General features: G+C 38.1%; 1 protein-coding gene across 10 annotated transcripts in view; it reads right to left on the minus strand.

Annotated features, from left to right (window-relative positions):
* Dlg2 (discs large MAGUK scaffold protein 2) overlaps positions 1-15,454 on the minus strand; it is a 2,003,181-nt gene that overhangs the window by 971,504 nt on the left and 1,016,223 nt on the right. For 9 of the 10 annotated variants that reach the window (XM_085841534.1, XM_029479404.2, XM_085841522.1 and 6 more), the window contains one exon: positions 14,244-14,405. In XM_085841534.1, coding sequence (XP_085697660.1) covers positions 14,244-14,405 — 162 coding nt within the window. The remainder of the gene's footprint in view (positions 1-14,243; positions 14,406-15,454) is intronic. The other variant, XM_085841527.1, reaches the window with a different exon arrangement.

A 15,454-nucleotide genomic window follows, 5' to 3' on the forward strand; every position in this document is an offset into this window, starting at 1 on the left:
TCCCTGAAATTGTATGCAAATTTTTGGTATAGATTGTAAGTTTTATTTGACAAAAAGAACATAATTTTTAATTTCTCTAAGGGCCAATAACTTAAAAACATTCCATGTATAGTTCCAAATCCTATCACTTACCTGTTTCATCTTTATGATAGTCTACTGAGCTTGTATGGTTGTTGGGTTTTGTAGCCTTCCTTCCCTTCTTCCTCCCTCCTTTGTTCTCTCCCTCTTCTCTTGGTCCCTCCCTCCCTCTCTCTCTCTCTATCTCTTTCTTCTTTTGTTTTTGGCCTTTTTATGCTTCTTCCCACCCCACCTCTAGCTATGAGACAGGCTTCCATCTATGCCAGGATTTCATCTTCACATCTGGCCTGGCTTTAACCCCATCCGAGGCCTGGTCATCCATCTCTGGAAGAACCCTCTTTGTCTGCCACTCTTGCTGAAGTGAATGTCTCAGTTCCTATTGCTACACTCTGCAGCAATGCAGAACCATGCCTTCCCTTTGTTTCTGCAATGGCAATTCTGTTGTTGTGCCTTCCTCCTGATCACACTGATCCTTGAGAGACTCACACACTGACTGTTAGCTCATTGCCTCTCTCCTGTGCTATGTTGCTGCTTCCTCCTTACTGGTTGCTCTAAAGAATGAGAATTAACAAAGGAAAATGGAGGACAGAGAAACCAGAGGCTGGCAAACAGTTAGCCATTGGGATCTGTTACAGATGTGTGTGTGTGTGGAGGGGGGGACTTTAATAAGCTGATAAGCAACAGCCTCCTTTATTTTAATGACTTTCTAAGTGTGTTTATTATTATATTCAGGGCACAAATGTAGAATCTGGACTCAGGGCTGTCTAATTACTATTCAGCTGACATACTTACACTGAGGGCATCAGTCCTTACCCATAACATCTCCTCCCACCCCACTGCCCTGCACTGAAAAAGAAACGTGTTTGAGAACGAACCACATCAGTCCTGCACTGATGGGTATGTGTCCATTTAGTCACTCAGTCGCACCTATTTATCAGATTGCCTGCCCTAGAATTGTAGCACTTATGTTCCAATAACCATTATTCTGCTTAATAATGGCCCCAAGCCACAAAAGTAATGATGCTGACAATTTTATTACAAAAAGCTGCTGTGGACTTGGTAATGTATTTTATAACAAATATGTGATACGTGCTCTATTTTATTAGTTGTTTTTTTTTTGCCTCCTAATTGTGCCTGATTTGTAAGTTAAACTTCTTCATAAGTACTATGTACAGAAAATCCCAGTAAATACAGGACTATAGGCATTCAGATGGTGTCTTTGAAGATATTGTCAAGGAGCAGGCACAGGGCAATGCTACTAGGTGTTGAGGGGACAGCAGAACTTTAGTTATCAATGCTCTTCAGAGAGAAATTAATCCTCATTTTTAAAAGGCGTGCAGCCATTTTAAATGGAGAATTTTAAATTTTTGTGTTACTTATTTGTAATTAAAAGATGGTCAAATAGGGGTCTTATGGTTCACCAGAAACTTAGACCACCAACAAAGCTATTTATTATACTGAATAAATTCATTCACATACATTAAGAAGGGTTGAAAATAGAAAATCTCTACAGTACTGGCCCTGATGTTCAGTTATTATTTCAAGCTGAATTTCATAAGTGTCCTAGTCTTCCATGTGTATCCAACTGCTGATTAGCCATTGATGGCCACCTTGGAAGGCTATTTTCCTAAGTGTTATGTATACAAATGGAATTTATTAGAAGTACCTATCTAGGTTCTTACTTAGACAGGCATTGGACATGACGCATGTATGAAGGCCAGAAGACTCCTTCCAGGAATCAGTTCTCTCTTTCCACCATGTGGGTCCTGGAGATGAAACTCATTTAGTTTTGGTAACAGGCACGTCTAGGTACTGGTCCATCTTGCTGGCCTATATGTTAACATGACTTTAATAAGCACTTCTTGAACGTATTTGACATGAGCTTACCTTTGATCCAAAACTGGCAAGAAACCCTAACATACTCAATGTTTACTCAACGCACAAGCAACAAATCATGTTCCTTCAGAAAACTTTTGGCAAGTCAGCTGGCCTAGGGAGCAGACACTGGAGCACTACTTGTGTTGAATCAGCATACAACATATATGTAGCTCCTTTGAGACAGGGAACATGTGACTTCCACTTTCAATATCATGTATTTTTATATCACACACACACACACACATGTAATTTCCTATTTAAAAATATTTTTATTAATTCTTTGAGAATTTCAGAAAATGTTCCTTGATTATATTCACCTCCATTTCCACCCAATTCTCTCTTGGATATACATTATGTGGGTTTTCTTCAAGTACTCCTACAAAGGAAAGCAACCAGTCTCTGAAATGCTATTTGCTCATAGGATTTTTACACACCCCATCGTTGTGCCTGAAGGAAGTGTCTGTTGTTCTTCACAGAACAGGCCTTGAGCTCTTACTTATTTTATTTCTCATCGTGTACACAGAGTGCTAAGCCCATATGTGGCAGTCACTCAGTAAATGGAATTTAGGATACAGAGTTCTCCAGAGTCAATGTGCAAGTCACAGACAAACGTCTAGAAATATATGGCTGCACGCTAGAAGAAATAGGATGGGCCATTTGGAAGATTCAAATTCCTACTGAAGTCTGAGAACCATGGCTTCACATAATGTAATCATCAATAATGCAGCCACTGCAGACACCGGAAAAAGAAATCCCTTATAATGGGAGCATGTTCAGGCCCTGCTGGTCTTAACCAATGTATATTTGAGGAATCCTTTAGCTTCATTTTTGGGCACAATAATTTCTTTCTGTTCTCTGCCCTGATCACTTAGTGCATGGGGAAGTTAGCACAACTCTGTAGGCTTCGGACATCCTTACTCTCCTCCCAGCAAGAAATGCATCTGGCAATATGGTCTGTTATATATCTACTCACTGACATGAGCATCTTTTATGGTATATTCCATTTTCTACTCTAATCTTTATTTGCTCATTAGATTTATTTTGCAAGTATTTACGGGTCAGATGCCCTATGGAAAGCCCGACTTTAATTATTTTCATTGTTCCTTCTGTCTTCAGGTCGTATGGCATTCATTTGCTGATAATATAACAATCTGAAACTCAGTCACCACACTAGCTATATTTATGACCAACATGTCTCAAGTAATAACTTTGAACACAGAATTGCTTCCTAACCTTTGTATTCATTTTCCTCAATCATAAGGAGGGAACAATGACACATATTCACATATATCTTCATATCTCTTAGAGCTTCCAAAGGGTATGTTTCTTTATGTTTTAGTAAATTCTTATTTGGAATACTCAAAAAAAAAAAAAAACAGTTGTATGCCCCCAATTCACTGGCTGTACTTTTTTTTTTTTTTTTTGACCTAGTCAAAGTGACATAAAGTTGCAAAGAAAAGATGACTACTTGGATAGTACATACTTGCTTATCTCTATGGTACGAGAATACACTATAATGTCATTATCTCAAGGACCGCAAAGATAGGGAAATGATAAGAACTAGCATATATTTTTAGTCCAGAATTTATAATGTTAAATTTAGATTGTTCTTACATGTGTCTTTTATGTTTATTTAATGGAAAAATAATTATAATTTACTGGGTACTTGTTAGGTGTGAAGGACTATTCGAAATAACTCTCGTATTGGATATTTAGTAATCTTTATTACAGATTGAGTCTTGTCCTATTGTATACTTTATGGAATATGATAGTATGTTTTATAATAGGTCACACTAGTCAGTAACAGAGGCATTCTTGAAATCCAGAAAATGTTAATCTCCTTTACTTCCCCAAATTATACCTGTGGTCGATTTTTTTGGACTAGCTATCAGAAACTGAAAAAAAAAAAAGTTTCCTCAACTCAATCAATCTTGATGTATATTAATTGTTTAGTGTGTTAGTTTCAAATAATTTATATAGACCTTTGGGAAGGAGAAATAGTTGACAGCACTCTTACTCAAAGCATACAACTAGTTCATTGTTTAAAGGAGAAGATGTATTAGGAATTGTGGGTAACTTAAAGGCATTAATGCCACCAGCACCACTAGCAGCAACAGGAGATATCTCACATTGATAAAAAAGCTTCTGTGAGCTTTAGTAATTTTTTTTCTAATTGTAACAGAAGCCATGGCGGTAGTGAGAGTTTAGTTTTTAGAGAAGTTATAAGAATAACTGAGTTAACTCTTTAGGAATATTTGCATAAATAATCACTATTAGTACTCATTAGAGATTATTATAAGAAATTTTTGTTTTAAAAATTGGTGTGCCTTTGATATATACATACATATAAGTAAAGCAATTTAATGTATCTTTAAAACCATTGTTATTACTTTTATGTAGATGAAAGAAGCAGGAAGTTTGAGTACTATCTTCTAAGCCATTTTTCAAAAGCCATAATAAACCTATTGTGGGCTTCATTCTATTGACATATATGTGGAAGCCAGGCAACTTCAGGACTGCCACGAAGCTCTACTTAGACAGGGTCTAACACTGTTTTAGACCCTGTCAATTAGGAAGGTTCACGCTGATGGAATTCATGCTTTCCTGTTTACAGGGAAGTGCTGTAAGCATGAGCCATCTCCCTAAACCCTAGAGAGAATTCTTGAATTGTGAAAAGCAACTGTAGGTCTTATTTGCCTTAATTTTTTTTCTCTACTTTCAACATCTGGCCTAAAGAATTAAGATATTTAGGATAAATTGCTGTGACACTTTCCAATTTGAAAAAAAAAATTAAGTCAAGATAGGTTTCATTTGCTCAGAATTCCAACCAGGAGCTTTGGTGCTCCGGTTCAGTACAGAAATTTCCAGGCCATGTACCACTCAGCCAGCTCTTCTTACCAGGCCTGGGCACAGAAAAAAAAAATGCATTATCACAAGTATGCAAAATTCTGCCAACCCCTTCTGGTGTCTTTCTTAACTACATGCTTTTCAATTTAGCCTCATAGATCTCAGCTTCTTCCTATAAGAACAGATGCTTGCACAATCATCAGCTCAGCTGCTTCCACCATCTAGTGGCAAGAGACAGAAGTGAATGGGTTTTGTTTTCTGTAATTGCTAATGCTGCAAAATGGCAAGAATCAGCTTCATTTTTGAAATCACTGGCATTACTAAAAATGCCAAATCTAGAAATACAAATGAACACTATTTTTTAGCAGCTGAAATTGAAGACCTCATGACTTCTGGGGTCACGTGCAACTTTTGGTTGTTTTCAGTTTGTTTTTTGTTTTTGTTTGCTTGTTTGTTTGTTTCTATGGTCAAAGTATTGATTAGGTACCATGTTACTTATGAAGCAGATACTGCTTGACCATCACAATCTTTGGTGGAAGGATATATTCTTGTACACAGGACCTGGCTCCTTTTGAGGAGAATTACTTAGCCTCAGTTAAAAACTGGAGATATTACTACCAGACAATCACTGTGATGGGACTTTCTGCTTCCTGATCTCAGTAGGTTCTTCTTTCTCCACAAAGTCCTGGATGCTGAGAGGGGATCCTGTATCTCAGCCCTCTGTATTTCTCTTCCTTTTGAGCAACTCTACTCATATTCCCAGCTTGCATTACAGAAAAGATGTCTGGATTGTTAATTCTCTATTAGACTCTTCATCTTCTTCCTCTTTGATATCTGAGGCTTCACATATGCTAGACAAATTCTCTATTAATGACTTTCATAGGGGGACGATTTTAATTCATTTCATATACGTCTTTACCTAATTAGTCAAAAAGAAAGCATTATTCAATCTCCACCTTTCTCTCTTCTACCTTTATGATTTAGTATGTCTCAGAGTCCTGTATATGAGACATCATATATTTTCTAGACAAACTGTCAAATTCATGGTCTCCATGCTCGGTGCCTCCACTTTATCTCTGAGCTCATCACCTTGCCTTCTATGAGATGTCCTTGATTGTGATCTCACTCTTTTCCAGTTTTTCTACAACACCACATGAATAATTGTGCAATTTGCAAGCAGGACTATGTCATTCTCCATTATAAATTTTGCAGTCATCCCTTGTTACTTACAAAGTGAAGTCCAGTCTCCACCAAAGGTCATTCTTTGCTTTTGTCACCCCTCTGCCGCACTCTGTCACATGCTGTGTACTCGCCCAACTCTCTACATTTGCTATCATCATTTCCCCTCTCTTCCCTATTCAGGTAAGCACCTTCAGTTCTCAGAACCATTGAATATTGACATGATTATTGGAGTTAAGGGCAACTTTGACCTTTTCTCCTTAGCTTCTACGAATCTCATCTACAGTTCAACCTCTGATCACATTCACCTCCTATCCAGCCCCAGTGAGCTAAAATAAATAAATAAATAAATAAATAAATAAATAAATAAATATTTAAAAAGGTTATAATTCAAGGTCTTAGAAATATTTGCCGCTTCTTTGCTATTTTACTGCATATAACATGACATACTATATATGTTAATCTCCATACCTGTGTGTCTAACTAAAAGCATGTAAGAAACTTGAAGACAAGTACTTTATAACTCAAAGCACCACACAGAAAACAGTATATAGGATTAAGTCAAAGATGATTGAAAGAGTGAGTCAATTAACACAACAAAATATTTTCTTAATACATAGGTTAATGGCATCTCAGAAATGCTGGTCATTTTCCCCAAAGTTACACAAACTGGAAATGACAAATTTGGACTCTAATGTATATTTGTTTGATCCAAATCCCAATGGTGATTTATATCACCACAGTAAATTTGGAATGAATATAACAAATCCCGAGATAGCGGGGCCCAGATAGTGCTACACAAAGTAATTTGCCCCAAATTTCTAGCTTAGAATATTTCTATAATATGCATTCATACAACTCAATAAATAATAAGATATCAATAGCAATGATGAATTCTTCCATTTTTCTTTATTTCTTCTTGTAAAGAAGTTCACATTAAAAAAAAAAAGAAGTTCACATTAATTCATTTTCTTAAATGTCAAAGAGTATATGAGCACATGAAATATATTTTATATATAACTTATTGAAGTTATAATTTGAGTATGCTCACATAACTAGGAAGTAGAGGACATGGTATTTGAATCTGACTACTTTTGATCCCAGGACCAGAATGAAGCTTTATACTGTACTTGCTTATTGTGTTAAACAGTCTATTATGGCTTTTCCTAGTGTCTATCAGCCTGGCCAAGGCATAATTCAATCCAAAAGTAAAAGTTCCATGAGTAATTGTAGTTAGGAAACACATTTCTCCAGCCATATCCCTAGCTTAGATGATATATTGCATATTATATTAAAAACTCTGAGAAAGGTCTGGAGAGATTTTTCAGAGGTTAGGAGCACTGGCTGCTCTTCCAGAGGCCCTGAGTTCAATTTCCAGCAACTACATGGTGGCTCATAATCTTTTTTGTTGTTGTTGTTTGTGTTTTGCTTTGTTTTGTTTTGTTTTGTCTTGTTTAGAAACAGAGTTTCTCTGTATAGCCCTGGCTGTCCTGGAACTCACTCTGTAGACCAGGCTGGCCTTGAACTCAGAAATTTGCCCACCTCTGCCTCCCAAGTGTTGGGATTAAAGGTGTGTACCACCATACCCGGCCTCATAATCATTTATAATGTTATATGTTATCCCCCTTTCTGCTATGTATACCAGACAGATAAATAAATAAATAAATACAATTTCATTGACTACTTATTGAACCTTTTTATAAACAAAACAAACAAACAAACAAAACAAACAAGCAACAACCAAAGAAACTCTGGGAGATGTCATGCCAAGCTAACACATTTCACCATCCAGATGTGTTAAAGTAGGCATGCATCTCCTTACTTCCCATAGACTGCTGATGAGATTCTAGCAAAGGTACCTGTGAAGATGCTAGTCTAGTGTCATTGCAGATGTTAATGGTGAGATAGAGGGAAGTAAAACATCCATGCAAACAACAAACAACAAAATCCAGAAAGCAAAGATGGAGTACAGACAAAGTGGGTCACATGCTTACTGATAATGACTTCTACCTAGGATAGTATTTTACATTGGCCAGCAAAAAATACATAGAATAGCCAAATGAAGACCATTTCCAGATGATAACTCTGCTGGAAATATTGATTCTCTGTGTTAGAGACATTGACTTTGTGTATTATAGGCTATAACCGATGGGCAGAGTCAGAACTGAGAGGGAGGCTCCTCAGCTTGTGGATCTCGAGAACAAGCCCCAGCCACTCTAGGAAGAAGCAGTAAGGCAAGGAGGGTGTGGAGGTTCATCTGCCTGTACTTATTCATGTTACCTTCCTTCTGATTGAGGTCATCTTCTAAAATGCCCCACATCTCCACTGTCCACAGGTTTTCCAGTATTTTCCCACAAGGGTTCAACCAGTGCCCAGTTGTCCTAGTGATGTTCTCTCTCTACAAACTCACTAACCCCACACTGTGGTAAAGCTTCTCTTCATTCCAATCTCAATAAAAACTAGGAGAAGCACTATCAGTTGCCTAGCTTCAATTTCCGTCCAATTTGTAAAATATAGCTTTAATTTTCATAGTCAATGACCACTGTTTCTCAGATGACTATTAGAAATTTTAATGCAACCTAGAAAACGCCATCAATTTTAATTACAAGACACCACAGATATCAGGACATGGCCAGAGTTCAGATACACTGATACATGAGAAATCATCAGATTAGGGCAATGAACCTGTATCTGTTCTGTACCAGTGACATTAGGCAATGGGGAGTGGGACAGAAATTAATCCTTGCTTAATTAATTAATTGAGGCACGATTTTATTTAAGATATAAGGATCTGAGTTTTTCAGATTAAGAAAGACTAACAACAAGCAATTATTATTCAACTTCCCAAGGAAGTGATATGCATATTTAAATCCACATTCTTTGCCTAGACATCACTAATTCATACAACTGACCCTAGTTTATACTTAACAAATAGATATAAGCTAGAAAGAAAACTCTTCATGCTTGTTTATAGGCCAGTTTGTCTTTTATCGTGGCTATCAGATGGTTTCTTTTATGGCACTTTCTAGGAAGAGAAAGCATCCCCATCTTGTGGCAAGGAAAACAAATTCCCTTAAATTCATTGCTAAATTGCAAATCTCTCCCCAGCCTCATGCTTCACACTGGCCCAGGCACTTTAATGAAAACTAGCAAAGCAAGCTCATTTATAATCCAGGCAGCTGGTGTGCTCCAAAGACAAGGATCTTAAGACTTAAAGCATTAGGTGATAGGAGAAGGGGAGAAATGATATCAAACCAGAAATACTGAGATTAGTCAGCTGAGTCACAGCCTGCTCGGTGTGGAATTTAAACTGTTATTTGGCCATCTTATATTCTGTTTTTGACCTGTTGTATGCAAATTCCTGATTGATATCAGAGATTGACCTAGGTTGCTCAGGAGGATTCTGGGGGTGTTCTCTGATTGTGTGCTCTTCTTTCTTTGTCTGGCCTCTTATAGTATTTTACCCAGGAACACTAGACAGATCAGAAGAGGCAACAAGACTGAAAACATGGCAGTTCTAATTGAGAATTTGTACCTGCTTAGCATTTTCCTGATTTTAGGTTTTCTTTGTGTGACAACACCACCTGATGTTTAATCTTGGGAGGTTTACCAAACACCACACGTGTGATAATGCAGCTTACCACCTTGATGAGGAAACATGTCCTGCACTTATGGAGGTGTGTGGGCTTAGACTTGATGTGCCTGGCTATGTTGGAGCTACTCATGCTAGTAGGCGAGCCCTTCATGTCCCAAGTATCTTCATTAGCTTAAGTCAGTGGCCTGAATCAACCATGATATGCATATTATGCCATTGGTAGACCCCATAAACAGGGCTATTTGTCTTTATAGCTGTGCATATTTATTTTTACTGCCACCAGAGGAAACATTCACAGTCTTTTCTCCCCCAGTCTTCTAAAAGTATGCCCTGTTCAGTACAACATCTGTAAGACGCTCAAGGCAATCAAATACTAGGTTCATAAGAGCTATTTCCTGGTTTCAGAATAAGTCCCGAGCAAACTGATTTGTAGTTTTCAAAATATCCTGGAGAATATTCATCCTGAACCCATAGTGCCAGCAAGAGGAGAATAAACATTTCTATCCTTGTCATTTAATATGAGAGGTTTATTATTCATACATAGTTTCTTTAAAATCTGGCATGTGGTAACTTCAGTAGAAATCATCACATTGGTAAATCATAAAAACTAATAAAAGTAGAACAGAATACTCAATAAGTTATAAGGTAAATGAACCAAAGAGAAAACCCAAAGTAAAACTATTGTACTTGGGTTGATGACAGAGCTCAGAGGATAAAAGTGCTGGCTATGCAAACCTGGTGACCTGAGTTTGATCCTTAGAGTCCTGCTAAAGGTGAAAGGAAAGAACTAGAACTGACTCCTTTGACCTACACACACACACACACACACACACACACACACTAATAACAACTAAAGTTTAGAAATAAATCATAGAAATTAAATATATTCTTTTTAAAATATTTTTATTACGTATTTTCCTCAATTACATTTCCAATGCTATCCCAAAAGCCCCCCATACATCCTCCCCCACCTCCCTACCCACCCATTCCCATTTTTTGGCCCTGGCGTTCCCCTGTACTAGGGCATATAAAGTTTGCGTGTCCAATGGGCCTCTCTTTCCAGTGATGGCCGACTAGGCCATCTTTTGATACATATGCAGCTAGAGTCAAGAGCTCCAGGATACTGGTTAGTTCATAATGTTGTTGCACCTACAGGGTTGCAGATCTCTTTAGCTCCTTGGATACTTTCTCAAATATATTCTTAGATATTTGTAAGGCAAAGAATAAAAGGTAAATAGAAAAAAATACCTATAAAAGCAAACACCACACACAAACACACACACACACACAGGCACACACACACATGATCACACATCCACACGCACCTGCATGCTGGATTAATTTCTAGAAAAAGCAAACTTTTAAGCCATTTTCAAGCTCTAATAGATACTTTCCAAATGAAGGGTTGAGTGGTTTAAGAGAGGAGGATAAAAATCACCCAAAATATCCAATAGATATAAAGAAGTCAAGAAGGTGGACTCCAGAAAGTCAAATAACCCCATTAAAAATGGGGCTCAGAACTGAACAAAGAATTCTCACCTGAAGAATACCGAATGGCAGAGAAGCACCTGAAAAATGTTCAACATCTTTAATCATCAGGGAAATGCAAATCAAAACATCCCTGAGATTCCACCTCACACCAGTCAGAATGGCTAAGATCAAAAATTCAGGTGACAGCAGATGCTGGCGAGGATGTGGAGAAAGAGGAACACTCCTCCATTGTTGGTAAGATTGCAAGCTTGTACAACCACTCTGGAAATCAGTCTGGAGGTTCCTCAGAAAATTGGACATAGTACTACCGGAGGATCCAGCAATACCTCTCCTGGGCATATATCCAGAAGATGTCCCAACCGGTAAGAAGGACACATGCTCCACTATGTACATAGCAGCCCTATTTATAATAGCCAGAAGTTGGAAATAACCCAGATGTCCCTCAACAGAGGAATGGATACAGAAATTATGGTACATTTACACAATGGAGTACTACTCAGCTATTAAAAAGAATGAATTTATGAAATTCCTAGCCAAATGGATGGACCTGAAGGGCATTATCTTGAGTGAGGTAACACAATCACAAAGGAACTCACACAATATGTATTCACTGATAAGTGGATATTAGCCCAAAACTTAGGATACCCAGGATATAAGATACAATTTGATAAACGCATGAAACTCAAGAAGAATGAAGACCAAAATGTGGACACTGTGCCCCTTCTTAGAATTGGGAACAAAACACCCATGGAATGAGTTACAGAGACAAAGTTTGGAGCTGTGATGAAAGGATGGACCATCTAGAGACTGCCGTATCCAGGGATCCATCCCATAATCAGCTTCTAAACGCGGACACCTTTGCATACACTAGCAAGATTTTGCTGAAAGGACCCAAATATAGCTGTCTCTTGTGAGACTATGCAGGGGCCTAGCAAACACAGGAGTGGATGCTCACAGTCAGCTATTGGATGTATCACAGGGCTCCCAATGGAGAAGCTAGAGAAAGTACCCAAGGAGCTAAAGGGATCTGCAACCCTATAGTTGGAACAACATGATGAACTAACCAGTACCCCGGAGCTCTGGTCTCTAGCTGCATATGTATCGAAAGATGGCTAAGTCGGCCATCAATGGAAAGAGAGGCCCATTGGACTTGCAAACTTTATATGCCCCAATATAGGGGAATGCCAGGGCCAAAAGAATGGGAATGGGTGGGTAGGGAAGTGGGGGGTGCTATGGGGGACTTTTGGGATAGCATTGGAAATGTAATTGAGGAAAATATGTAATAAAAAATATTAAAAATTAAAAAAATCACCCAAACAACACAAACTTATTGGATCCTTTTCTTATCCATAATGTATATGCTGATGACAATGACACAATTTAGGGATCCACAGTTCTTATTCTGTTCATTGTTTTCTACAGTAACCAGCATAGCTTGAGTTTGACTGTTGAATAGTAACAACTCTTTTGAAATTATGCTCTAGAGCTGATTAAAGAGGGAGTGTTGAGATGCTCCATGGAGGTGATATAGTAGTTCTATAGGTGGGGGGAGGCTAGGGGATGGATACAGGCACCATGGTGTCCAGGTGGAGGACAGGGGACAACCTCTGCTGTCTGTCTTTAACTTCCAACTCGTTTGAAAACTGTCTCTTTTGGTTTGCTGTTGCATATGCCAGGCAAGCAGGCCTAAGGAGGATTCCAAGGGATTCTCTTCTCTTGACACTCCATGCCAACATAGAAAATACAGATATACACTCTACATCATCTGGCTTTAAGTGAGTTCTGGGAATTCAAACATGTTCTGTGTGGCAAGTTCTTTACTCACTTACCATTTTCCCAGCTCCTCCATGGAGGTTCCTACAGGAGGTTCAACCAGGTAGGAATAATAAATCGAACACAAGTACTCAATGCAATGCAGTCTCCCATTCCTGCCATGCTTCAATTTATAGGTGTTGGTATAAGAGCTGGAATAAGCTAAGTATTCATCCGAACAATGCAGAATCGTGGATTGTTCCAGTGAGAAAGAAATTTGAGGACAGCTGTGTTGACTCCTTTTCTGGAGAATGTGTAGAATTCTCCCCACAAAACCACTGCTGAGCCCTCATTCAGGCTCTGAGATTTCTAGGAACAAGAAAAAGGAGGCAACACCTGCTTGGAGTAGTTCAGGCAGAGCCTATATCTTACAATGACCACAGACAAGCATCACTGGCAGGTATGCATAGTGGAGTTGCTCATGATTTAGATGACTAAATGTCATGCTTTCCACCTGACAGGTTTTGATATAGAACCCTGCCACAGAGTTGCTTGGCCTTCCATGGGAAAGGGTGCAGCTCATGACTCACATTTTGAGAACCTCTGGTCTAGTGCAACTTTTATAGTCATATATTTTTTAATTTTTTGGTAAGGACTAAGGAAGCTAGTGATCTGAATAATAAAACAAACCTCGGTAGTAACTGAAGGATCAATCAGCACAATTTCTTTTAAAAAATTAATGAGTGCCTACAAGCCTTCTATCAAAAGCACAAGATTGAGTAGCATTAGGTCAGTAGATAAAACAGCAACCAAGGAGTAGAGAAAGCTCTCATTCTTATTGAATGTTCCCTTATCAAAATACCAGTGATCATAAATTGTATGTAATTAAAACTTAAAAGGCAGAAAGTGTTGGTAAAAACATGATAACAAACAGAAAGACGCCGGTGGAAACCATTTCCCCTGGAATAAAACCAAGGCACTGAGGAGCCAGCTCACACATTTTCCATTGTAGTTTAGACAGCAGGCAATCATTAGGTATGATTAGAATAGCTTTACTTCCTTGGTTTCATCTGAGACCAGGCATGCTGTCAGAAGGAGAGCATTTGAGCAAGCCACGGTGTGCCACCGTGTTTTCTTTCTTCCCTTAATATGGTTTGATTCCCCTGTCAAGTTTTCACTCTCAAACTGTTGCTCTGCCCTTTTTCAACAACTAAAAGGATTTTCCAGACATTCAAACAATGGTAATAAAAATATTTCCCAGAAATACCAGGTTGGGTTCCAAACCGCAGAAAGCATCTTTACAACCAGTGGCCACAATTACAGTTTACAAAGCCTCATTTAATCAGGCCCACAAGAATGCCTTTTAGCAATCAGGACTGACAACAATAAGCAGTCATAATATGTAAAGAATAATCTGACTGACCTTCAGAGGAGAAATGTGAGACTGTAAGACATATCCGTGGACATTTTCTATTTGAGAGAGGTTCTTTTCCGACACATGCACAAGTTCTGGACCTCTTACTTCATGAGTTAGCCGAGGTAAGGAATGATCATGTGGACCGTCCTCATCTTGGTATCGATACTTCTGGCAGAAAACAAAAGAGGGAAAGGATGTATCAGTGTTAGGAAGGGATTCTAATAGTTTGAACTAGGCAGGACATACTGTATGACTCATGTTGACATTACCAAATGTTTGGCTATAAACTCTTTAAGTAGTCACTGTAAATAAGATCAAGTACAAGTAAAACTGTATCAATATTAGGCAACGCTGAACAATATTTTGTCATGACAATATACTGTATTTCTGAGACAAAGAAGAACTGGTAACAAATAATATATATATATATACATATATATATGTGTGTGTGTATATGTATTTATGTATATGTATATACATATATATTTATGTATATGTACACACACATATATATATATGTGTGATGATATATATATATATGATGTGATATATATATATATGAAATGGGAGGATCTTCTTTTTATCCTGCAAATAACTAGAGTAACTAGCTACATAGATGCTATTATGCTTCAGTCACAGGTGGAGAAAAAACTACAGAGCAATACATTAGAACTCTGATATACACTTAATTTTGCTGCAGGATCCATCAAAAGTTTAAAATTCCCCTGATAATGAAGAAAAATTTCCACCCATGATATTTCTATAAGCTCTAAAGGGAAGTTAATTGGTTTGACTTTAGTTCAACCCCAAGGAAGAACACTGATTTGGGTTAGTTGCATTCTAGGATAAAATATTATAATTTTGAGGAATTAAGCTAATTTTTAAAGAATTTCCCAAATGAAGCCAGAGTCTGCTCAGATGAATCTAGAGGGTAAGAGGTACCACTTCTTTCTCTTGTTTCCTTTCCCCTTCCATGAACCAGTTCTCCATATTCCCATAGCAGGGGAAGAATTCCCTTGCAAAGGCCATTGCTAAAGATATCCATGCAAATTTCAGAAAGCTTCAGAGAGAAAAATCTTGAGACAAGAAATGATCTTAGGGAACTCTCTCCTTATTGGGAGTTCTCCCTCTTCAGTCATGGTCTGTGTCTCCAAGGCTTGACACCCTATCTCTTGATCTCTTCATGGCCTCCTCTTTCCAGAATGATCTTTTTTGGG

The sequence above is a fragment of the Mus caroli genome, unplaced genomic scaffold, assembly GCF_978045245.1.
Source record: "Mus caroli unplaced genomic scaffold, Mus_caroli_1 scaffold_8, whole genome shotgun sequence".
NCBI classification, from domain to species: domain Eukaryota; kingdom Metazoa; phylum Chordata; class Mammalia; order Rodentia; family Muridae; genus Mus; species Mus caroli.